The 14,483-nt window shown below is 35.3% G+C and overlaps 1 protein-coding gene across 4 annotated transcripts in view; it reads left to right on the top strand.

Moving 5' to 3' along the window:
• The window catches only part of AZI2 (5-azacytidine induced 2), a 38,531-nt gene that overhangs the window by 11,056 nt on the left and 12,992 nt on the right, over positions 1-14,483 (top strand). For 2 of the 4 annotated variants that reach the window (XM_045436398.1, XM_045436400.1), the window contains 4 exons: positions 4,659-4,879; positions 6,385-6,510; positions 6,983-7,082; positions 8,176-8,324. In XM_045436398.1, coding sequence (XP_045292354.1) covers positions 4,664-4,879; positions 6,385-6,510; positions 6,983-7,082; positions 8,176-8,324 — 591 coding nt within the window. In that variant the 5' untranslated portion in view covers positions 4,659-4,663. Of the gene's footprint in view, positions 1-3,511; positions 3,586-4,658; positions 4,880-6,384; positions 6,511-6,982; positions 7,083-8,175; positions 8,325-14,483 lie in introns of those variants that run through there. The other 2 variants (XM_045436397.1, XM_045436399.1) reach the window with 2 other exon arrangements.

Raw genomic sequence — 14,483 nt, 5'->3', positions numbered from 1 at the left:
AGGCTCCAGGTTGTGAGCCATCAGCCCAGAGCCTGACGCGGGGCTCGAACTCACGGACCGCGAGATCGTGACCTGGCTGAAGTCGGACGCTTAACCGACTGCGCCACCCAGGCGCCCCGATGTTTGATGATATTTTAATGTATGTCATGTTGTGGACCTCCTTTGGTCCATCTTGTTTGGGACTCTGGTTGCTTTCTGTACCTGGATGTCTGTTTCCTTCCCCAGGTTAGGGAAGTTTTCAGCTATTATTTTTGTCAAATAAGTTTTCTGCCCCTTTCTCTCCTTTCTTTCTGGGACCTCTGAAATGTGAATGTATGTTTGCTTGATATTGTCCAAGAGATCCCGTAGCCTACCCTCATTTTGTAAAATTCTTCCTCTTCCTCCTCTTCTTCCTCCTCCTCCTCGTCCTCCTTTTTTATTGCTGTTCAGTTTAGGTCCTTTCTATTATCTTGTCTTCCAGTTTGCTGATTCATTCTTTTGCATCTTCTAATCTGTTGATTCCCTCTAGTGTATTTTTTATTTCAGTTGTTGTATTCTTTTTTTTAAGTTTACTTATTTATTTAGAAAGAGAGAGAGGAGAGAGAATCCCAACCCGGGTACATGCTGTCAGCACAGAGCTCCATGCAGGGCTGGATCCCATGAACCGTGAGATCATGACCTGAGCTGAAATCAAGAGTCAGATGCTTAACCCCAGTTTTTAAGTAATCTCAACACTCAACATGGGGCTCAAGCTTACAACCCCAAGGTCAAGAGTTGCATGCTCTACCAACTGAACTGGCCAGGCACCCCTTGGGTGTGTTTTAATCTATGGCTATTTCTCATATAATTTTTAGGACAATTAGATAAGCAATTTTCATGCTGCTTTCCAGTGCTTTCCAAGTCATGTTTATAGTACAATAAGTAAATATTTGGAATAATAGTATGAAACCTGAAAGAAGCATATAAATGCAAATAATACTTTCTCATATTTGGAGAGGACACCAAATGCACCTTTTTGGTGATTTAAAACCAAAATAGGAAATAAGATTTAAATATATAAAATAAGCCAATTGCATTACTGATTTTGTCCTAAAAAGGATCACTTATCATACTATATATGTGACATTGTTATATCATTATATCTCCTTCCATCTAAGATACTTAAAAGTCGTTCCATAAGATTCCTAGTTTTGTAGTTCTTAACAAATCTGAGTATGTGGAAAATTCGTTGGGGGGAAAATACTGATAGTTCAGGCTCTGAAATCCAAGTGCTTGTACTGTATGTTATCTGATCTTGGTTAACCTTTGTAACCTTCCCAGGCCCCAGTTTTCTCATCCGTGAAATGAATACAGTAAGATTTTCTACCTCAGAGTGTAGTCATGAGAATTAAATGGGATAATGTTTTTAAAATACTTAGCACAATACTGAGTAGTTCATTTGGTTACAGATACATTTTATAAATATTGTGTAAGTATTCTTCACATTCTTGAATCCTATCCATTCTTGAATTCCATAGAATAAGGACCAAATTCTGTAGTCTCTCTGTTATAGAGAGTTTGTTTCTGTTAGGTTTTTTTATTTCACATTTTGCTGTTTATCTTTTCATACCTTCTCCCCACACTTTCAGGTCTTTGAACTTGTTTCTCCTTCCTAGAAGTTTTAAGTACAATGAAAATAACCATCCTCTTCACTTAAGAGTACGGGACTAAGAGTCATTTTTTGTGTGTGTGATACTTCTTTCAAAACCACTCCTCCTTCCCAACCCTCAATTTCCATAGCATTCTCTCTTGTTTCAAATATATTACTTATCTTTATGGTGTGGTAATTATTTTACTGCACAGCTGTTTTCCACACTGGGTTTTCCTTGCTGAATAAATGATTGTTTCATGATAAAAATGAATAGGAAATCACACAGCTGAGCTAGCTAGAACTTTGTGTAAAGTAAAAGCATATATGCTCTGATCCTAAAAGTGCACAGTCTGTAGGACATCTGTGTTGATTGTGTAGAGCAGTTTATGCTTACTTGTTGTTTTTCAACTTTCTTTGGAGAAAAAATTATCCCAGTTGAATAACTCCTCATTTGGATATTAAGATATGAGAAATTATGTCTAAGGTGGGCACAATTTTATCTCTCCTTAGACTATACTGCATGCTGCCACTTAACTAGCGAACTATTCTTGTTCTGCTTAGCAAGGTTTTCAGATATAACATGTAGGAGAAAGAATCTTATGTGGATATACATATGCATACTTGCAGTTTGCAATGTGGGAATAACCCATACTTTCCTTTTGGAGAGGAAATACCAACATTTCAGCTATCAGCAGCATGACTGGTATGATGTTTGCTGTTATTTTGGAAAACGGTTGAATTCAGAGAGGAAAAAGTAAACCTCATTAAAGGAAGAAAACTTTTTCTTCATTACGAGAAGAAAGTATATCTTCCACCAGAAGCAGCAGAAATTAAGTATGGTTCTAAGGACCTGCCACCTTTTTGGGATATGTAGGTAGCATAATCCTTTCTTATTTTTGGACTTTATTGACAGGCTGGGAAAGATTCTAACTTAAGAGTAGGAGTTGTCCTATATGGTTAGAAAAAAATTTTTAATATTTTTAATGCTTATTATTTTTGAGAGGAAGAGAGACAGAGCATGATCAGGGGGAGGGGCAGAGAGAAAGGAAGACACAGAATCCAAAGCAGACTTGAGGCTTATGGGTGTCAGCACAGAGCCCGACGTGGGGCTCAAACTCATGAACTGTGAGATCATGACCTGAGCTGAAGTCGGGTGCTTAACTGGCTGAGCCACCCAGGTGCCCTGCTTAGAAATTTTTAAGTTTGTATTGGTGAAAATTGTCTGATAGCTTTCACTTACTCAGATTGTAGTACACACATTCATTTTTGCCTACCTCTCCTATAATCCTAGATACAAAAAAAATTGCTAGGCATACCAAACTCTAACATTAATTGAGAACAATTGGAAGCTTTTCATTGTAAAACCAGTAAGGCAGAAATACAGTGATAGAAGACCAGAACCAGAAAAACACACACTTTTCCTTAATACTCATGTTGTCTGAAATACAGCAAAATGGACTTTATAGGCATTGATTGATACAGGGAGGGAGGCTAGAAGTTTTGGAGAAGAGCAGGCATAGTAAAACATGGATTCTGTGGTTTAATCACCTATGTTTACATCTCAATTCATTATTTACTATGTTACTTGGGAAAATTACTTAAATTCCTTCTACTTCAATTCCTCACCTATAATATTCTTGGAACAGTGACTGACACAGTAAGCAATAAAATATTATTCCAGGCAAGGAATAGTAAATAAAAAGTTTTTCAGTAGTCCTTAATTATGTAAGATACATGAAATTCCATTATAGTCTTTATTTAGAATGCTGTATTTGGTGTTTTATTTCAAACTTAAAAATGTTTAAAAGGATTTTTTAGGTTCTCTTATGATATACAGTCCCTCTTACCCTGTTTTTCCCATGAGATCTTAAAAGGTTTCAGCCACAATTTCTCCTTCCACAGTGTTTTTCAGGAACATAACTCTGAGATGGGGAAGTAATGATGAACCTAACAGCAAAAGTAGATGTACAGAGCAAGTAAGTTCCCTAACTAATGGAGTAACTGGCTGCTTCTCTTAGGTGTTAGAGTTGGGGACACAGTGATGAACAAAACAAACATAACTTGCACACTCACAGAGCTAACTAACATCTACTAGCTTTTACTTGGACTGAGTACTTAACCTTTTTGATCCTATAAAATGTAGATGATACCTACCTCATAGAATTGTTTGGATGGGTTTAAATGAGATAGTATTAAGAGAATGGGACAAGGTACTGGGACACGGTAAGTACTGAAATGTTAATTCCGGGGCCCCTGGGGGGCTCAGTCAGTTAAGCATCTAACTTTGGCTCAGGTTAGGATCTCGCAGTTCATGTGTTCGGGCCCTGGGTTGGGCTCTCTGCTGACAGCTCAGAGCCTGGAGCCTGGTTCAGATTCTGTGTCTCCCTGTCTCTCTGCCTCTCCCTCACATGCTCTCTCTCTCAAAAATAAAAAAAAAAATTTTTTTAAAGTTTTTTTAATGGGTACTATTGCAGTTGCACAACAAACAACTACTGGTATGGGAAGAATATAGTGGAGCATGCCTTAAAACTTCTGTAATAGTCTTGTAATGAATTGTACTTGGAGTTTTTGATAATTTATAGTTTGGGAAGCTATAAAACTTGGTATTTATATATGTAAGTGGAAATATGTAAGTGGAAAATAATGGGTATTAAGTATTTAAAAATGTTTATCCTTTCCATAAAAATGGTTTCACAACTTTTTCTAAAACTTAATAGCTTCGGTTGGTTTCAAATGCTTTATAGATATCAACTCATTTAATATTCTTATGAATTCTGTGAAATAGTCGCTGCGATTTTTTATACTTTATAAATAAGGAAACTGAGGCAGAGAGATTAAGCATCTTGCCCAAAGCCACACTGGCTCTAAGTAGTAGTACTTGGATGCAGCTCCTAGAATCTGGTTTCAGAGTCCATGCCCTTTACCAGTATTTTATGCTGCCTCTAAAAGAAAAGAGTTTTTAAACATTGCCCCAGTATGCTCATTCTAAATACATCTCTCTTGCTCATTTATTCAGTGAGACATTTGTATTTTATATTCTTTTAAAAAGCTGTCATGGATGCACTGGTAGAAGATGATATCTGCATTCTGAATCATGAAAAAGCACATAGGAGAGATACGGTGACTCCAATCTCAATATATTCAGGAGATGAGTCTGTTGCTTCACATTTTGCCCTTGTCACTGCATATGAAGACATCAAAAAACGACTTAAGGATTCAGAGAAAGAGAACTCTTTCTTAAAGAAAAGAATAAGATTTTTGGAAGAAAAGGTAATTATTATCTTTATTATATTTTATGACTTAATAATTTAAAATACTTGACGTTTTAAATAGTTTTCTATCCTGTCTTCCATGGTTTACTAAATTTCCAAGAATAACTCACTTCTAATCTTAAAACCCTGGGCATACTGCACTTACCATACTTTACATATAATGTACGTGATGAATATTTGTAGAATATTCAACTTGGAATAGCAATAACAAATTCCAATAACAACTTGGAATAGATTTTTATTTTTTCAGATTGCCGTACCTTCATAAACTGTGTTTTATTCAGCATGTTAATATGTGTGCAAAAAATTATATGCCAACAAATGAAATTAAGTGTCAAAGGAGGAAGCTCCTGTAACATTATTCTAATATGTTTAAAAAGGTCTTCACCAGAATTGACATACATCTTCTTTACCTGAACATTCTCTTTTGTTTTTCAACACACAGAGTAATGCTTTCAACTGATAAATTAATGTCATCTGTTTACCTTTTTCATGCAGAAACCTGACACTCCTAAATGTTATAGAATATTTAAGCTTGATAGCTGATCCCATTATAAATCATCACATCTACTTGGTTTTGGATAGTGGAACTCTTCAAAGTTCCACTATAAGTTCCATATAAGTGGAACACTTATATTTTTGTTTTTGAGTTTTAAAGTTTTAACTTAGTTTTATGTTTCTTTGGATTAGATCATTTTATTAGTATTTTATGAACGGCAGCTTCACCAAAGGGAAAGGAAATGGATTCTTAGCTGCCAAGGAAATGAATTATCTTGTTACAAAAACTGTAGGATGGGGCTTGGTAGAGTTTGATTCATCTAGGGGAAGTATGAGAAAGGAAGTCGGTTGTAAAAATCATGATGTCTTTGAATTCCTATGCATTTTCTTTAATGATAATCAAATAAATTTGTGATATACTGGGATAGAGTGAGAAAGGTAACATTTTGGAGTTCATAGTTATGTTTATTTTTAAACTAAGTAGAAAAATGTGATTTGGTATAGTTAACATTGGAGATAGTTCTGTACTTTGTGACCAATAATCCTATTAATTTCTATTCTGGAATAATCTAGTACTAAATGAACTAACACGTTTATTCTCTAAAAAGCCAAGTATACCTTCATTTCTCACTTTTTCTGATGATGGAAATGAAATACTACTGGCTTGGAAAACATCTTCGTACTATAAAAGAATGATGTAGTATTTTAGTATGATGAATTAATATATGCTATAAGACAGAAAACACTGATTAAAAGCATAACATAGAGCACTTTAAAAATACTTACCTGTATTTTTTTTCTTTCTTAATAAAGCTTAATTGTTGGAAGTGAAATGATTTATTTAATTATAGTCCAGGCTTTATCCCTGCATTACAAAAAAAGTAAGGTGTAGAGTCATCAGAAGACTGGCTTCTTTGTGTGTGTGTGTGTGTGTGTGTGTGTGTGTGTGTGTGTGTGTGTATAGAATTCCTTCTTAAGCTTTCTCTTCTAATTTCATTCTCTTAGCTTATAGGAGCTCGATTAGATGAAGAAACAAGTTCTGTGGGACGTGAACAAGTAAATAAGGCCTACCATGCATATCGAGAGGTTTGCATTGATAGAGATAATTTGAAAAGCAAATTGGACAAAATGGTAAGTTGGTTTAAAAAGAATATCTATATATTGGGAATGAGTTTCTTCTTCAGAAAGGTTAAAATTACAAATAAACATTTATATTTATTAAATTAAAAATTGAAAATATACATGCTCAGGGCAAAAATAGCAATTTTTAATAGTACTATTTGTAACTTATTTCTGTGCAAAATAAATACTTTGTATGTAATGATGTTTAGGACTTAAATATGTCTAATGCCACTAACTTATTTTTAAAAATCATGACATAGTAGGATTTGTCAATGTTTTTAAAAATGAAAAGAAAAAAGAAAAAAAAGCCAGTGAATAATATCCTAAGTTTGAAAGACAGAGATTAGCGAAAAACTGGGTTCATTTTCCCACCTCACTTTTTAAAAGGCCTGAATCGGTTTTTTTCATCTACCTGAAAATTAATATATATCAAGCTACAGATTATACCAAATGTAATTTGGCATTTTCCCTACTTAACTAGAATAAAGACAACTCTGAATCTTTGAAAGTATTGAATGAACAGCTACAATCTAAAGAAGTAGAACTTCTCCAGCTAAGGACAGAGGTGGAAACTCAGCAGGGTATGCCACTTATTTGTTACAAATGTTATAATGGAATCAGTACAGTTTTCCATTTATGTGTTATATCCATTACCAGTTTTCTTTATCTGTATGCTAAGGCCTTAACTTATTTTATAATTTTAGGCTTACGTTAATTTCTCTGATCTGCTGTCACAAAATATCAACCCCTTTTAACTTTTCCTTAGATATAAATTGCACTTTTCCTAGAGAAAATTTGATGGTTTTTATTCAGGGCTAGTTTGTGATGAAGTAGATGAAGAAAGGAGTAGAACCCCATCCTTGTCAAAACGTCTTGCCTGCTGGTATGTCCTGGCTTTTCCTTTCTAATGAACTTTTGCCTGCTATTAGACGCCTGTCATGGAGTAGTTACAATTCCTTTTTTTTTTTTTTTTTTTTAATTTCTGAAGGCTGTTAAAATGTGCAGATGCAATGCTGGAGTGAAAAATTAGTTATGGAACAATATGGGTATTGGCCTGTTCCCATAAACATTCTGATGAGCCAAACTGAAGAGTAGGCCTCTGAGGGAGACCTTTTGATAGGAGATTGAGATGAGCTCTCTTATAATAGCTGGTTGGGGATTTTTCCAGGTAGGGAGTCTAAAGCATTTAGTCGAGAGTAAGTCAGTATCCAGTTGTATTGAGTTTCTGCAGTGGAATGTTCATCAGTAAATCATTTTGACATCATGTTCTAGGCCTTATGGTCAAACTCTCTGGGGGGACTAGATGGAGTGATTAGCTACGTGAGCTTCAGTTTCCTCACTTCATTTACTTTTATCACTGTCTTAACCTTGACTTACATAGGTAGATTATTGACTTGTCTACAATTTGATTAGTGTCGTATATTTTAAAGTTCCAGACTTACAAACTTGTACTTTAATGTAAATAGAAAATCAGGGACAGGGATGATTAATACATTCTAAAACAAGATTGGCAGGTTTTATATTCTCATTAGCATAGATCTTTGAACGTAATTATTGTTTTTTAAAAACTTGTGCATGTTTTATATTAGTTTTTGCATTATGTACATTTTACTATGGAATTGCAACAAATGTAGAAGGCAGAAATAACAATTTTAACGTCTATCCTTTTTTTAGTGATAAGGAATTTAAATCCACCTTCATCAAACTGGGAGGTGGAAAAGTTGAGCTGTGACCTGAAGATCCATGGTTTGGAACAAGAGCTGGAACTGATGAGGAAAGAATGTAGTGATCTCAAAATACAGCTACAGAAAGCCAAACAAATGGTACTACAGAATTATTAAGTTGAGAAGTTCAGTATTCAGTACTGTGTACTATTTGTAGGATTTGTAACTAAGGATTAACTTGTAGAGTTAACTTATATTGTTGCTACTTAGAGAGTTACAGTCTTTGAAAAATTCACCTTTATCTTCCATTTTAGCCATTTTTTTTTAATTTTTTTTTTTTTCAACGTTTATTTATTTTTGGGACAGAGAGAGACAGAGCATGAACGGGGGAGGGGCAGAGAGAGAGGGAGACACAGAATCGGAAACAGGCTCCAGGCTCTGAGCCATCAGCCCAGAGCCTGACGCGGGGCTCGAACTCACGGACCGCGAGATCGTGACCTGGCTGAAGTCGGACGCTCAACCGACTGCGCCACCCAGGCGCCCCCCATTTTAGCCATTTTGTGTAAAATTTGATATACTGTATACTTCTAGCATAATCCCAGAATTTATAATTTTGTTTTAAAAAGCTCACTTAAAAAAACCTTAGTTTATTAATTTATTAAAGCTATTCTTTTAAACTCCTTTCCTTCAGTTTCCTTAAGTCATTTTTTTCTGTAAAGCTTAAAGAGAACTCAAGTTTTAAGTTTATCGTTTTGTTTAATAATTTGATTAATGTAGACACTACAAGATACAACTTAATTTTTAGGATTCTTTTTTAAGAAGGAAAAACTTGTCAATCTACTAATTTTTAGAAGTTTAATACTTTTGGGACTTTAATTTTTAGCAAATAGCTGAGGTTGTAAGAATTGGGAAAAAGCAAAAACGAAAAGCCCTGCTGAGCTGCTAAAGTACGGTTAGCCTAAAGTTATCCACTAAAACACAAGTTGCCTCTCAGGTCCTCACCTAATCTGTTTACCAGAACTTTACATTGGGTTCTAACAAACTTGATTAGAAGGTTAGATGTCATGACAGATAGTACTGAATAGAAAAAGAAGAAATAATAAGAGTGTGAGAGCACGTGCACCATATGCAAAATAGTTGTTACAAATAATAGCCAAACTATGGAAAGAGCCCAAATGTCCATCAACTGATGAATGATAAAGAAGAGGTGGTATATATACACAATGGAATATTACTCAGCCATCAAAAAGAATGAAATCTTGCCATTTGCGATGACATGAATGGAGATAGAGTGTATTATGCTAAGCCAAGTCAGAGAAAGACAAATACAGTATCATATGATTTCACTTGTATGGAATTTAAGAAATAAAAGATGAATGTGGTGGTGGGGTGGGGAAGAGAGGGAAACAAACCATAAGAGTCTTTTAAGTATAGAGGACAGGTTGAGGGCTGATGGAGGGTAACAGGTCAGCTAGATGGATTATAGTTATTAAGGACGGCACTTTTATGAAGGGCACTGAGTGTTGTATGTAAGCGGTGAACTACTAAATTCGGCTTCTGAAACCAATATTGCACTGTGTGTTAACAATTTAAATAAAAATTTGGGGAAAAAAATCTTAAAAAAATAATTGTTACAGAAATTGTAAAGGTTAGTAGTCTAGAGTCAAACAACCATATATACATTTATGTATTTTAAATAAGTTAACCAGTTAGATAATTATTTCTCATCTTAACCATTTTGCCCATCAGAGCATTCTAACTCCATTGAGGAGCTGTGTCACCTACCCCTGGTTCCTCTTGGGATGCCAGTAACTGATAAGGGAACTACTTCCCATACTTCCTGACTGCCAGCCAGCATGCTTCCCCTGAATCCCAGCTGTCCTTAAATGGAACTGATAGTTCTCTCTTCTGTAATGTAGTCTTTATTGAATGTGACCACCACTTGAGGATGAGCCAGGCATTAAGAATAATACAGCATTCCACCTTGGCCTTGGCCAAATGAATTCCTCTGAACTGGACAATGAGAACTTGCTTTCAAGCCCCCAGGCCTGAGAAAGGGGAAATACCACAGAAATTAATGTCAGTTCCTGTTGAGCAAAATGCTTTTTTTCCTACTTGACATCTGAAGTTAACCACTGCCATACCTTTGAACCTGTGATTACATACTGTAATTTCTTCAAAGGCTTCAAGCATCCTGTCCTACAAGCTTAGGTGCCATAGCCCCTGAAAAGCTAGCTAGATGGCTGCCTGACTGCTATGGTTGCTTGTTTATTTATATATGTTTTTTAATTTTATGTTTTAAAAATTTTTAATTTCAGTATAGTTAAGATACAATGTTATATTAGTTTTAAGTGTACAATACAGTGATTCAGCAATGCTATACCTTACTAAGTACTCATCATGATAAGTGTACTCTTAATTCTCTTCACATATTTAACTCATCCCTACCCCTTTTGATAATCGTCTATTTGTTCTCTATGGTTAAGAGTCTGTTTTTGGTTTGTCTCTTTTTTTCTTTGTTTATTGGTTTTTAAATTCTACCGTGAGTGAAATCATATATTTGTCTTTCTCTGACTGGGTTATTTCGCTCTGCATCATACTCTCTAGATCCATCTATGTTGTTGCAGAAGGCAAGATTCTCTTTTATGACTGAGTGATAGTCCATTTTATGCATGCACACACACACACACACACACACACACACACACATCCTCTATCCATATATTGATGTACACTGGGGCAGCTTCCATATCTTGGTTATTGTAAATAATGCTGCAATAGACATAGGGGTGCACATATCCCTTCCAATTAGTGTTTTCATATTCTTTGGGTAAATACCTAATAGAGAAATTACAGAATCATATGGCAATTCTATTTTTAATTTTTTGAGGAACCTCCATAGTGTTTTCAAAGTGGCTACACCAGTTTGCATCCCACCAGCACACATGAGGGTTCCTTTTTCTCCACATCCTTGTCAACACTTGTTTTTTATTTTAGCCATTCTGACAGGTGTGAGGTGATACCTTATGGTTTTGATTTGCATTTCCAGATGATGAGTGATGTTGAGTATCTTTTCATGTCTGTTGGTCATCTGGATGTCTTTGGAGAAATGTCTGTTAATACCTTTTGCCCGTTTTTAATTGGATTATTCCTTCTCATGTTCATGTGATGTATCATGTTGATTGGAGAATATTGAACCACACTTGCATCCTAGGAATAAAATCTAGTTGGTCATGGTGAATGATTTTTTTAATGTATAGTAGGATTCCTTTTGCTAGTGTTTTGTTAAGGATTTTTGCAGTTGTGTTCATCAGCAGTATTGGCCTGTACTTCCCTTTTTTGTGTAGTGTCTATCTGGTTTTGGTATCAGGGTAATGTTGGCCTCATAGAATGAATTTGGAAGCTTTCTTACTCTTATTTTTTGGATTAGTTTGAGAGAAATAGGTATTAATTCTTCTTTAAATGTATAATAGAATTCGCCTCTGAAGCCATCCGGTCCTGGACTTGTGTTTGTTGGGAACTTTTTGATTAATTATTCAATTTCATGGCTGGTAATTGGTCTGTTCAAATTTTCTTTTTCTCCTGATTTCAATTTTGGGAGGTTGTATGTTTCTAGTAATTTCTCCCATTTTTTCTAGGTTTTCTAGTTTGTTGGCATATTATTTTTCATAATCTCTTACAATCCTGTGTATTTCTGTGGTGTCAGTTATTTCTCCTGTTTTATGTCTGATTTTGAGTCTTTTTTGTTTTTTGTTTTTTTTGGTGAATCTTGCTGAAGGTTTATCAATTTTGTTGGTCTTTTCGAAGTACCAGCTCCTGGTTTTCTTGATCTGCTCTGTTGTGTTTTTAGTTTCTAATTAATTTGTTTCTGCTCTAATCTTTAATATTTCCTTCCATCTACTGGTTTGGGGTTTTGTTCTCCTTTTCAACTCTCAGGTATCAGGTTAGGTTGTTTGAGATTTTTCTTGCATTATCAGGTAGACCTGTATTGCTATAAATTTCCTTATTAATACAATAGCTTTTGCTGAATCCAAAAGAATTTGGGCTGTTGTATTTTCATTTCCATTTGTCTTCATGTATTTTTGGCTGCTTCTTTGATTTCTTAGTTGAACCACTGATTGCTTAGTAGCATGTTATTTAACCTCCATGTATTTTGTTTTTTGCAGATTTTCTCTTGTGGTTGATTTGTAGTTTCATAGTACTGTGGTTGGAAAAGATGCATGCTGTGTCTTCAGTCTTTATGAATTTGTTGCACTTATTCTGTTGCCTGATATGAGATTCTGGAGAATGTTCCATGTGCACTTGACAGGAATTGTGTATTTTGCTGTTTTAGGGTGGAATGTTCTGAATATATCGGCTAGATCCATCTGATCCATTGTGTCATTCAAAGCCACTGTTTCCTTGCTGATTTGCTGTTTGGATGTTTTATCCATTGATATAAGTGGAATGTTAAAGTTCCCTACTATTGTATTACTATTGATTACTTCCTTTATGTTTGTTGTTATTTGCTATATGTATTTGGGTGCTTCCATGTTGAGTGCATAAATATTTACAATTCTTATTGTAATTGTTCCATTCCTGTTCTTTTTTAAAAAAATTTTTTATGTCTATTTATTTTGAGAGAGATCCAGACAGTGTGAACAGGAGAGGGGAGGAGAGAGAGAGAAAGAGAGAAAATCCCAAGCAGGCTCTGCACCATGAGTGCAGAGCCCAACACGGGCTCGAACCCATGAAACAGTGAGATAGTGACCTGAGCTGAAACTGGGAGTCCGATGCTTAACCGACTGAGCCACCCAGGCACCCCATGTCTTTGTTTAAAAGTCTATTTTATCCCATGAAAGTATTGCCAACCTGGCTTTTTTTTTTTCCCTGCCACCATTTGCATGACAAATGCTTTTCCATCCCTTTACTTTCAATCTGCATTTGTCTTTAGTTCTGTAATGAGTCTCTTGTAGGCAGCATATAGATGGATCTTTTCCTTTTTTATCCATTCCATCACCTAATGTCTTTTGATTGTACCATTCAGTCCATTTATATTCAAAGTAATTATTGATAGGTATGTACTTATTGCCATTTTATTACTTGTTTACGGTTGTTTTTATAGTTCTACTCTGTTACTTTCTTCTCTTGCACTCTCCTGGTTTGCTGACTTTCTGTAGTGATATACTTGGATTCCTTTCTCTTTACATTTTGCATATCTATTAGTGGGTTTTGAGATTTGTGGTACTATTAGGTTTGCATGTAACATAACATTTTATGCAGATAGCAGTCTATATTAAGTTAGTGGTCACTTGGGTTTCAATCCAGTATTTATTTCTCTCCACCTCATGTTTTAGGTAAATGGTGTCATACTTTACATCATTCTATTTTGTGAATCCCTTGGCTGAGTTTTATAGATACAAATTTTACTGTTTTTGTGCTCCTTTTATTATTCCTACTAATGGTCTTTCCTTTCCACTCAAAGTGTCCCCTTTAACATTTCTTGTAGGGTTGGTTTAGTGGTGATGAATTCCTTTAACCTTTGTTTGGGAAACCATTTATTTCTTCTATTCTGAATGATATCTTTGCTCTGTAGTGTATTCTTGGCTGCAGGGTTTTTTCTTTCAGCACTTTTAATGTATCCTGCTACTCCCTTCTGGCCTGCACACTTTCTGGTGAAAAATCAGCTGGTAGCCACGTGGGATTTCCCGTGTGTGTTTTCTTTTGCTGCATTTAAAATTCTCTGTCACTGCCTTTTGCCATTGTCATATAATGTGTCTTGCTTTGCACCTCTTGGCTAGATTTTATTGGGGGCTTTATGTGCCTCCTGTATCTGGATTTTGGTTTCTTCCCTCAGATGCAGGAAGTTTTCAGCTTCCCAAATTTATTTCTTCAAATAAACTTTCTGTCCCCTTTTCATTCTCTTCTTGTAGCATCCCTGTGATTCAAATGTTATTACACTTGATGGCATCACTGAATTCCCTAAATCTGTTTCATTTATTATTATTATTTTATCTTTCTTCTCTTCAGCTTGATTGCTTTCCATTACTCTGGCCTTCAGTTCGCTCATCCTTTCTTATTTTTCTGGTGCACTGTTTCGTCTAGTACATTTCCAATTTCAGTTACTGAGTTCTTCATCTCTTATGGTTTATATTTTTATGGTTTCTATCTCTTTTGTAAGGGTCTCACTGAGGTCTTCCACTCTTCTCAAGTCTAGTGAGTATCTTTATGACCATTATTGTAAATACTCTACCACGCATATTAATCTCTGTTTTGTTTAGGTCTCTTGCTATGATCTAGGCCTTTTCTTTCTTTTGGGGCATAATCCTCTGTCTCTTA

This window comes from Leopardus geoffroyi, chromosome C2 (assembly GCF_018350155.1).
Source record: "Leopardus geoffroyi isolate Oge1 chromosome C2, O.geoffroyi_Oge1_pat1.0, whole genome shotgun sequence".
Taxonomy (NCBI): Eukaryota; Metazoa; Chordata; class Mammalia; order Carnivora; family Felidae; genus Leopardus; species Leopardus geoffroyi.
Note: the sequence above shows the minus strand (reverse complement) of the source record. Positions and strands in the feature narration are given on the sequence as shown.